The sequence below is a fragment of the Carassius auratus genome, chromosome 20 (assembly GCF_003368295.1).
Source record: "Carassius auratus strain Wakin chromosome 20, ASM336829v1, whole genome shotgun sequence".
NCBI classification, from domain to species: domain Eukaryota; kingdom Metazoa; phylum Chordata; class Actinopteri; order Cypriniformes; family Cyprinidae; genus Carassius; species Carassius auratus.
Genome location: NC_039262.1, coordinates 25,663,141 through 25,674,556, shown reverse-complemented (window position 1 = coordinate 25,674,556; position 11,416 = coordinate 25,663,141). Strand labels below are relative to the sequence as shown.

The 11,416-nt window shown below is 38.1% G+C and overlaps 2 protein-coding genes across 2 annotated transcripts in view; one reads left to right on the top strand and one right to left on the bottom strand.

The window, feature by feature from the left end:
• Nucleotides 1-1,464: 1,464 nt before the first annotated feature.
• The window catches only part of nt5dc1 (5'-nucleotidase domain containing 1), a 55,262-nt gene continuing 45,310 nt past the window's right edge, over nt 1,465-11,416 (top strand). Inside the window, exons 1-6 of the mRNA XM_026291629.1 lie at nt 1,465-1,977; nt 2,382-2,473; nt 3,106-3,177; nt 3,365-3,474; nt 4,511-4,590; nt 4,749-4,830. Of these exons, the coding sequence (XP_026147414.1) occupies nt 1,885-1,977; nt 2,382-2,473; nt 3,106-3,177; nt 3,365-3,474; nt 4,511-4,590; nt 4,749-4,830 (529 nt within the window). The 5' untranslated portion in view covers nt 1,465-1,884. The remainder of the gene's footprint in view (nt 1,978-2,381; nt 2,474-3,105; nt 3,178-3,364; nt 3,475-4,510; nt 4,591-4,748; nt 4,831-11,416) is intronic.
• On the bottom strand, nt 5,145-9,818 carry col10a1b (collagen, type X, alpha 1b). Its single transcript, XM_026291628.1, has 3 exons — nt 9,438-9,818; nt 8,946-9,069; nt 5,145-7,516 (listed from the first exon to the last, which is right to left on the bottom strand). The coding sequence occupies exons 2-3, from the start codon at nt 9,052-9,054 to the stop codon at nt 5,646-5,648; spliced, it is 1,980 nt and encodes a 659-aa protein (XP_026147413.1). The 5' UTR covers nt 9,055-9,069; nt 9,438-9,818; the 3' UTR covers nt 5,145-5,645.

The following is an 11,416-nucleotide window of genomic DNA, read 5'->3' as shown; positions in this document are numbered from 1 at the left end:
TGACATGTGACACAGTACAGATCACTGTCACATTTGTAGATGTTTGCTGCATTTGTGGCTCACTAGTGCCCTCTGATGGAACACTCTCTGCGGCACCCATTCACTGCACTGCTGTCTGAATCCTATGTGTTTATCATTGACCTCTCATTTGCTATTTCCATCAAGGGCTTATTTAAAAGTGCTACCAGTGCTACACACGACAGATGTCTTATTAAACAATAGTAGTTGTTTTAAGCCCACTGAACCTTTCTTTTTGCCTGTATTTAGGATGTTATAAGCCAGAAACTGAGATTAAAATAATAGTTAATAGATCATTATTGTTTTTGTTGTACATAACAGATTTAGGTGACACTTTAAAATAACTTGTATTAATAAATTATTAGCAAACATTATATAATGGTTAACTGATCATTTAGTATATATTCACATATAGCTAGAAATATGAGATAATGTACTTGTAAATGTTTAAAGACAAATGAACTTTAACATCACCTACTGCATTGATGTTAAACTCAGTTCCTGGAGGGCCACAGCTCTGCAGTTTTGCTCCAACCCTAATCAAACACACCTGATCCAGCAGCTGATCAAGGTCTTCAGGATCACTAGAGACATCCAAGCAGGTGTGATTTGGAGCTCTTCAGAGCTGTGGTCCTCCAGGAATTGAGTTTGAGACCACTGACCTAATGTTTAACAGATCATTATTTCATCTAAGATTACATTTACATTTATTCATTTAGCAGACGCTTTTATCCAAAGCTACTTACAGATGAAGACAGTGGAAGCAATCAAAAACAACAAAAAGAGCAATGATATATAAGTGCTATAACAAGTCTCAGTTAGGTTAACACAGTACACCGAGCATGGGATTTTAACTAATATAATAAATAAAAAGAAAACAGATAGAATAAAAAATAAAAGAATAGAGCAAGCTAGTTAGAGGTCTTTACACACACACACGCATACACACACACATACATATACAATTGCATAATAAATGAAAAGAAAATAGAATACAAAAAGATTAGAAAGGTAGTTAGATTTTTTTAAAGAATAGAATTAGAATAGTGAGTGTTAAAGTTAGAGGGTCAAATAAAGATGGAAGAGATGTGTTTTAAGCCGATTCTTGAAGATGGCTAAGGACTCAGATTAAATGTTTAAAATGTCATTAAAGTTTAAATTCATATGATCATGCATATGTGATTAAACAGTGATTAAAAACACCATTAATGAAAACAGTATGTTATATAGCAATGCTTAAAGGATCATTAGTTAATAGCTACAAATAACTTGTTATTCATTAACTTATAACCACAGTCTTTAAAGGTGTTGATTATTCAAAAAATTACATTTTGGGAATTTTAGCGTAGACAGACTCACACACTTTGTATTTGTAGCCAATCAATGACTGGAAAACTTTATTAATGGGAATAATGATTTATTTTGCAGCTTCACCCAGGCATGGCCATGTTCAATCATTAAAAGTGACGTGTGCCCGTCCGTTCTGATCGCGTTATTACGGTAACAGCACCCGGAAATGCGCGAATATCCACACATTCTATATGTTCGTGCAGGTATGATACAAAAATCCGCGTTGCTCGTCTGCAGTGTTACAGTGTAACCGGCACCGTAGTATTTCCGTATCACATGCCGAAACGCGTTCTGTGGATGTCTGCGCTTTCCCTGTAACGTCTCCGTAGAAACACGGCTCGTAGGATTTTGTGTTGGCGCCGCTATCCCACGTGTTGCAGAAGAGACAAATACATCGCAGAATCCCGCCACCGAGCGAGCTGCATCGACAGCTTGAAGTCGTCGCTGTCACTGCAAGACATCACGATCCGTTAGTGTTCACGGTTCCCATCTCCAGCTCCATCCGAAGGCTGTACAATGAGCGAATACTTCTCTCTGTCGGAGTGTGATGTAATTGGCTTTGATTTGGACCACACGCTCTGTCGATACAATCTGAAGGAGACCTCCAGGGTGAGTCGCTCTGGCATCACGCATATCATGACACAACCGACCTCAGACGCATAATAGGGCTTACACAACAGTGCAAATGAAATGCGTGATTTGTTCTGTCTGCTTTACGTTCCTGGACCTGAAGCAGAACAGCGTTGATGCGCTGATCTATAAGATCGATCACTGATCGATCGACACATTGAGAAGGCGAGAGGTGTGTCTCATCTGTCTGTCATTCTAGGAGGATGTTCATGCAATCACCATTTGCGTTGATTTCATCTGACGTGTTTATGGGCAGCTTGATAAAGCTGAACTGTATTAGCTCGAGATGAAGCTTCATTTATGGTTAGGCCTGACATCTTCATGTAACTGAACCGTCACTTAGTAGCCTTACATGTATTTCTTCTTCTTCTGTCGGTGTGCAGCTGATCTATGACAGTTTTGCACGGTATCTGGTGGAACACAAGGGCTATGATAAAGATCTACTTCATTTAACACCTGCTACCTGGGATTTCTGGTGAGTTTTATTAACACTTTTATTAGTAAAATAATTGGGAAGACCTGCATGGAACCAGATTCGTCAATACCAATGACCATATATAAGACTTTAGTAGCATTTAATCGTTCTTTAATAAATATTTAAAGCATTTTACAGAATTGCATAACTATTTACAGCATAATTCAGATTCATAATATAAAGTATTAAAAAATGAAATAATTTTTTCAAGCACAAAAGGTTTATTTAACATATATTAAAAATGCTACAGAAATTGAATTATCAAATGTAAAAAATAAAACTTAATATTTTGCTGTTTAACATTAAATTAAACCGGCTTCAGCATGTTTATTAGGCGCCACATTAATGATATTGAGTGCGTCATTCACATGCTGTATTGGAAAATTAACATACGGCAAATATATAGAAAACTCTCTTAAGAATATGCACTTTATACGCCAAACTGCCAGCCCTGCTTATTAACAAACTGAATCTTGTTGCAAGTAGATATTCTTATCATTAATCTAGATTATACAATAAAATTAATATATCTATAATAGTGCCTGTTTTCTTAACAAAGAAGTTGATGTCCTAGTATGAGCCTGTTTATCTCTCTAGTACACAAACACAATTGCTTTTTGTCATGTGACCAGTTTTAAAGGTCTTGTGGTGGACCTTGAGGAGGGCAACCTGGTCAAGTTGGCAGAGGACGGTACGGTCTTGCGGTAAGTCAGTTTCAGTATGACGTGTGTGTGTGTGTGTGAGAGAGAGAGAGAGAATAATTACTGAGCAGTAAATTTTATAGCTCCTTTTTCTAGAAAAAAAATAATAATTGTACATACAGAAATATATAAACTTATCTTAAACTGTTATATTAAGTTGTTCATTTGTGTTAATCTTATTTATTTGTAGAGCAACTCATGGCACTAAAAACCTTAGTCCTGACGACATCATAAAGCATTATGGTCCAAAAAGAGAATGGAAGCATTTTAATAGCCTCAATACCTCGTACACACGATCTGGTAAGGATGTGTTTTTGAAGATAGTTCATTTTATAATTTCCAATGCCAGTATAACATTAATCATTTTATTAAATCTTCTGATTCATTTTTTGTGATGTGGTATTTATTTAGAGTTTAAAGGAACACTCCACTTTTTTTTAAATAGGCTCATTTTTATGTCTGGTTAGAGTGCTGAGATGTTAAGATGTCACAGAGGACTTGTTTTATTTGTTTATTCCAACTTCCAAGTGATAAGTTATGAATAAATTATGTGAAAACATGTATAAATGACTCGTTCTTTACAATAGGCAAAAGAGCTGTGTGTGTGCACACATTTGAATAATGTCGGGTTGAAAACGGGTTCGGGCTTTAAAAAAGCTCAAAATGTACTTGTCGGGCTCGGGCCGAATCCTGTCGGGCTCGGGTCCTGTCGGGCCTAACTTTTATGGCCCGATTACAGCTCTAGTACTAATACCAACGGAAAATGAAAAGTAGCTATTTTCTAGGCTGATATGGCTAGGAACTATACTGTCATTCTGGTGTAATAAACAAGGAACTTTGGTGCAGCAGGTGCAGTGATATTACACAGCTCCTGAAAGATTTTATGTATAAATATAAATTTATAAATGTAAATATTTTCAGGCGCTGCATAATATCACTGCGCCTGCTGCACACATGGTACGGCAGCAAAGTTTCTTGATTATTACGCCAGAATGGCAGTATAGTTCATAGCCATATTGGGCTAGAAATTCGCAGCTTTTCATTTTCTGTTGGTCTTAGTACACAATGTAACTACAGAAAGGTCAAGTTTTCAATAGGAAAAATATAGAAACTCTTTTGTCATTTTTGAGCGAGATGCTAATGATCTAATCAGATTCGATGATCTATGCTAAGCTAAGCTAAAAGTGCTACCTCCAGACCTGAACTCTAGGGGAGTTGGAAAATGAGCCTAATTTTAAAAAAAAAGGGAGTTTTCCTTTAATATTTGTATGATCCTAATATTATCAAATAACTGTCCTTGCTTTAATATTTGATTTAGTGCACTCATTTGTTGCAGCAAAATACTATTTTTATGACAACTATTTTGACCTCCCTGGTGCTCTTCTCTGTGCCAGAGTGGTGGATATGTTCAACAAGGTAAAAATAAATCAGTGCTTTTGAAATTTTTTTTATATTTTTATTTTAGATCAGAAGTAGCACTTGTTAATTAGCCGTAGAGTGAATGTTTACCTAACACAGCATATATTGTCATTTGTTATTGTTACAACATTTATTATTGTAATTTTTAACCCTAGCGAGGAGCTGAAATCACTTCTGACTTTTGGAAGGACATTGTTGCTGCCATTGACCATAACTACAACACATCTGCATTTCGCGGTATGTAGAAATAACCATCTTATATCTCTCTTATACACACTTTATGATCAGCATTTCAAAGTGTAATTTAATTTTGATATTATGTAATGGCTGTAAAAACCCAATGTGTGTCTATCAAAAAGAACACAGTCTTTGACCTATCCACATAAAATTTTGAATGTTTTAATGAGTTAGCTTAAGATTTATTATTTTTTCTAGAAAAGTTTGAAGTCAAGGTTAGATATGTTTCAGGATGAAAACATAAAGGTCTTTTGTACTGAGTAATTCCCTTTGTAAAGCATTAACTTTTTACCACATTCATAAACAAACAGCAGCACTGGCACTAAAACTTTATTTGTGTTGGTTATTATAATACACACCTTGTGAGATATTACCAAGTTAAATCAACAAACAAAACAGAACAATCAATTATTATTCACTTTGGAATCCATTTATTTCAAAACCTGGCTCACTTAATGTCTCTTAAAGAGATTGTTGTGTCATACTAAACACAGGAGCCTTTTGTTAAAATTTGAGCACAGGAGAAAAGGCAAACACATAGCACCATTTTAATACATAACCATCAGTCAGGCTTTAGGCAAATGCAACAGGTCCTTTGTCTAATTTCTGGCATAATTTTTATTGGTGTTCCATAATAATTGAGACTATCAAAATATTTCCATACAAATAGGTCTTTATGTAAATCAAGCTACAGACATGTTTTCTAAATTAGTCATTCTTTACTATTCTGCATGGCTCTTGGGGCAGTGAGAAAATGAGTATAAAGGCAGACAATTTTTGAAGAAGAAAGATTGAGGTTTTCTTGAGTATGTCTATCACGTTGAGGCAATCAAGAAGCCAGAGAAAGAACAGTGAACATTATCATCAGCATAAATGCCATTGGACTGGTCATCTGGAGCCTGGATGAACACTTCGTCTTGAGAATTAAGCATGAGGACAGTACTGCCAGACATCTGGTCAAGGAAACCTTTGTTGTACTCATCATAAGAAAACAGGACTGGTTCTCCATTTTTGTAAAGTGCTACCAATGCATTTGCACCATTGACATGCATATGGAAAGAAAAGAAGTAAAGTCCTGGAACCTGACAGGTGAATTTGCCAGTGCTGGGATCATAGTGGTTCTCTCCATTGTAAACAACCTGGTTGAATACAATTGGTGTTCCAGCATTAGGATAAGCTGTGGTAAGAAGCGCTGTGAATGCTGACATGGGTGCCTTCATTAAATCGTGACTAACTGGCATTGCCCACTCATGGGATGGATATGAATCCTTTTTATGATCGTGATAAATCATCTCGCCTGGGGGTCCAGGAGGGCCAGGAGGTCCTTGTGGACCTGGGAGACCATCATGACCTCTGGCACCAGGGATACCAGGAGGACCCTGAGGTCCAGAAATTCCCTTGGCTGTGAGCCCCGCTGGACCAGGGGGACCTGGAAGTCCTGGATGACCCTTAAGCCCTGGTGGACCAGCAGGTCCTACTGGGCCTGTTGGTCCTCTTGATCCAGGAACACCATTTTCACCCCTTGCACCTTGTGGCCCTTGAAGACCTGTATGTCCCTTTTCTCCTGGTGGCCCCTTGGTACCTGGGATACCTGGTGCACCAGTAAATCCTGGTTCGCCCTTGGGACCCTGATGCCCCATATGACCCATTGGACCTGGTGGACCTGCTGTGCCTGGAACACCAGGTTTTCCTGAGAAGCCTTGTGCACCTTGCTCACCCTTTGCACCCCTTTGCCCTGGTGCGCCAACCAGACCAATGTCACCTTTAGCTCCCTGTGGACCTGCTTCTCCCTGGAATCCCCTAGCACCCTGTGGACCAGGTGGACCTATTGGGCCAATAGCACCTGTCAGACCAGTGTGACCCATTGGCCCTGGTTCTCCCTTTTGGCCTGTTGTACCCGGTGATCCGGGCACTCCCCGATCTCCTGGGGGTCCATGTGATCCAGGTTTGCCAACACCTGGCAGACCTGGAGCGCCTGGCTGTCCTGCTGGTCCTTGAGGGCCTTTTTGTCCCATTGATCCAGGCAAACCTGGAGCGCCATTTTGGCCTGGTTTACCTGGTGCTCCTACTCCAGGTGCCCCTGTATGACCCTTTGGGCCTGCTATGCCCATAGGACCCGGTGACCCATCCCTACCTGGCATTCCTGGCTTTCCAGGCTCTCCAGGAAATCCATTTGGTCCAGGTTTTCCAATTCCAGGCTGACCTGGCTGACCAGGAGGCCCCTGAGGGCCCATTGGACCTGTGCCACCAGGTGCTCCTGGAATACCATGGCCAGGTTCTCCTTTCTGGCCTGGCTCTCCAGGAATTCCAGGATGACCCTTTAGGCCAGGTTCTCCACGTGGGCCCATTGCTCCTGGAAGACCGTGTGGTCCAGGCTTTCCAGAAGAAGAAATGCCAGCAGGTCCAGGGCTTCCAGCTGATCCTGGTGCTCCTCTTGCACCTTGAGGTCCTGCAGGCCCTGGATGTCCTTTCTCGCCTGGAATTCCTGGTGCGCCTGGTTTTCCAGGTGAACCTGGGCTTCCAGGTTTACCAGGTGAAGAGAAGCCTGCTGGACCTGGTGGTCCAGGTGGACCAGATGGACCAGGGTGTCCAATGCCGCTCTTTCCTGGAATTCCTGGTGAGCCAGGTGGGCCGGGGGGGCCAGGTTCACCTGGGGAACCTGGAATACCAGGTTCTCCAGCAACGGCTAAAAATAAAATACAAATATAATATAATTTAGATGCAATCTTACATTACTTAATTTTAAGAAAAAATCTTAAATTGCTTGTAAGACTTTTCATTACAAACACTTTTTGCTCAGTAATGGATTTTGAATTTCAGAAATTTGACTAGCTACATTTTCTTGCTTGATGTTCTTAAGAAATTGTTCAGATTATTTAATCTCACCTATGATTTAGTCACATGTAGATAAAAAGAAAGATTTTAGAATATATATATTAAAGTTTTTACAGATGTGTGTATGTACAGGTTTGACTACTTGTGAAGTCCAACATTTTTTCAAAATGTATTAATACTCTCTCTAATATAGTAAAAAACCTGCTGAGTACAGACTACTGAGTTACAGTATTTAGTCTAATAGTTCATTCAAATTATGTTACTAAAATCTAGTGTTTGATCAGTTTTTGTGAGTGTTGTCTTTAAGGGCAGGGTTAGGCCATAGAAAATGTCATTAACCTGACATAAAAAACGTGGAAGGAACGTTGAATGTTTCATAGTGCAAATCTAAGAGATTATTTAGTCTTCACTAATATAGTGAACGAATGCGTGTTATAATGTTTGTAATTTGTTATACCCTTTGGTTAGAGAAGTGATAAGAGACCTTCTAAACTGCAAGTGATTCTATGATCAACATCTGCTTGTACTTGAACTAAACGTTAACTTTTTAATGTGTGCTATGTACGTCTATTATGATGATTATAATGATCTAAAAACACCTGCAGAAATATATTTAAAATTATGCTGTTTAATAAATGTTATGTAGTCATAGGTACTGGACAGTTGGGTTGGATTGTTTGACCACCACAGAAAACACAGGCCCTTTTTTTCCAATTTGAAAGAGTGCTCGTCCAGAAACTAATGGTATAATTTAACACCACTGTGGCTTATTTTGGGCATTGCTGTTGTATAATGTGGTTACATCTGTTTTGGAGATTTAACGATTTTCAAAAGAAGTAGATTGCATATGCTCTGGTGTATACCAAATGAAGAGTAATTAACTAACAGTATTTGTAGTTATGCTCTTTTCACTAGGACTCTATTTAAAGGTAATGTATTCTGGGCATTGCATGCAAATTGGCAATTAAAGAGAAACTGGATATCTAAAGTCATGTTTGATATATTTGTTGACTGTAGATAGTTCCAGATTTGTGTAAATACAGATTATCTGAGCGACTGAGATATCCTTGTTGCAAAGAAGTTAATCTAATTTTTCAACCTGATTAGTTATTTGAACATATGTTTGCATTTTATTTGGCAAGCCAAGCTCCCTTAGTATAGCGTCTTAATGTTGCACCTGCTGTTGTTATCCTTTATAAATATTCTAAAGCATTCTACATGACAAAACATTACAGTAATGAAACAGAGGAATTGTGTATAAACTCCAGAAGTAAACTCACTGTGAGATTTTACAGGATAAGGCTGTTTCTTCACATGATAGTATCTTTCAGGGGTCGCCTCAGCCAGTACCACAAGAAGGAGAAGAATGCTTGTTACCCGAAGGTCCATTGTCTGAAGCTAAGCCTGTAAAGAAGTTGTAAAATGAAAACAATAATGAATAAGTGACAAAGGAATCACAGGACTAAAATCTCCCTCTCCTAACACTTAAAATGGGCATTATTAACAAGAACATATCTGAATAAAATCCACATAAAAACCAAATAAATTAAAAATAAATAAAAAAATTTTAAAAAAGCATCAGATTCATGCCTGAACAACCAGAGAGCCTCCCCGTTCAAATTGCATTCGTATTAATTGTGGCCCTGGAGCTCACTGACACACATACAAAGCAGTATCTAAAAGATCATCATCTCCCATCCATTCCAGCAGTACCACATACTTCCACAGCAGCGTTACGCTGGAGCAGAGGGCTATAGAGCAGCTGTACCCACCGGCAGGCTGGAGCTCCAGAAGTCAGAGGTGGGCGGGCAGCTGTCCCGGCCAATCTGTATATTTGTATGTTTCCAGTCAGTCCGTGGAAGTCCTGTTCACAGGAGGGAATTCTGCTATTTATACCAAATTTGCTTCTCCAGCAGCACCCAAAATCTCCCTCCCTCCTTGTGTGATGTCAGTTTTAATGAAGGGTATGGTGTCCCTTGTGAGTGCCTGCATAATGTGCTAGTTCCTATCACTTTGATTGCATTGTCGTCATGCTTTCTTTTGATCCTAACCGGCAATGATAATAATAATTAATAATCACCAAATTGAAAAATGGGATGTTGACACTATATATTAAACAATGTTCTTTAAAGGAACTTTTTATTTTTCGTCCATTTTCATGAAAGTATTTTGCATAAAAATATTTGATTAGATTTTAACTTTGTACATTTTGGGGCAAAATCATTCCTCAAGGCTGTTCTGTGTAGGAGCTGTGTTTTGATCTATCGATTTATTTATTTAGCTTTTCTACTGTACCTTGACATTTATTTTGTTGGTGTTCATGAAGTATGGTTGTTACATAATTGCATAATGTTTCAAGAGTAAGATAGCTGGTTAAAAATAGTGTAGTCTTTGTCTATGTATTTCCTATCCTTTTGACTTTCAGATTTATTTCTTTAAAGCATATCAGGATCAGAATCAAATATTTGTAGAAATGTGGTTGATTCTACTGTAGGACAGCAGAGGGCAGAGTTGAAGTCCTTTTTGTCCTCATGGGAACTGTTGGGTGGACTTGCAAAAGGGGTCATCAAAGGTTATTTTTAGGATTTTGATGATAGGAAAGTGTCAGATGAACAACATTGATCAGTTGGAGTTATTATTGTAATTATGATTTAATGCATAGCTGTCACTTACGTGTTCTAATCATTTTCTTTTTGCTTGTAGAAAGGTGTAAAACTTGCACGTAACACCATGCAAGTATTTTATTAATTATAATTTTTTAATAATTTTGACCTTAAATATTCAATTTTAATACGAAACATAATTGTTTAGTGGTCTTATGATGATTAAACTGGCAGTAGACAATTTTGCACCAGTTTTATTATTATTATTATTATTATTGTTGTTGTTCATTAAATTCAAAACTATAAATTTGAAGCATTGCTATTGTTTAAAAACAATGTTGTATCTGATTTAGAAGCTGCTTTATTTTACAGCCCATAGCTGCTCACCAGAAGATCCATGGTCCCCCTGACAGCTCCATTTAGAAAAAAACAAAAAAACAAAAAACACGGACATCAAAAGTTGGAAGTGTCTCTTTAAGTCAGTTCCTGACACGATTTCAAACCAATGGAGAAGACTGCACAGTGGTGTGCATGTTTACTTATTTTGATGTCAGTATTGTGTGTCTTATCAAAATTTAAGCATTCCATTCTAAAAATAATGTCTCTGCTTGTGTTTGTGTCAAAGGAGTGTTCATTTCCGTATTTGTTTGTGTTCCTTATTTTTTTTAGGTCTTTTACTGACCAACACTGAGACTATTGTTGTTGTTTTTTCATTTTAAAGTAATATTTTTGAGCTTTTAGCTTTAAAACACCAGCGTGAAAGAGACAGGAAGCAATGGGAGACGAGAAAGTGGGGCAGGACCAGGAAAGGACCTCATCCGTGGGTCAAACTTGGGTCGGGTTAAGAAGTATGTCAAGAGCGCTGGCCACAAGGCCTTGGCTCTTATGCAAAGAAAATTACAAAATCATACATAGGGGTGCATGTTGATAAATTATTTGCAGAAAAATCTATTATAATGACAATCATGTTGATCATTTTTACCAAAACCTTGTCTGATATTTAGTTCAGGTATACTCGCATGCAACATAAAATTTATTACATTTTTTTTTGTGTGACTAGGAGTGTTTTAAGCCAAGCTAACATTTCACATGGCACTGAGGATTACAGCATCTTTGCACAATGTTACTGTTTGTTGTTTTTGGTTATA

What these genes read in the sequence shown, in the direction of transcription:
- col10a1b (XM_026291628.1), bottom strand. Translation starts at nt 9,054, where the DNA reads ATGGACCTTCGGGTAACAAGCATTCTTCTCCTTCTTGTGGTACTGGCT. An exon ending in TTATCCTGTAAAATCTCACA is followed by an intron (nt 7,517 to 8,945) that starts GTGAGTTTACTT and finishes TTTTATTTTTAG; the next exon opens with CCGTTGCTGGAGAACCTGGT.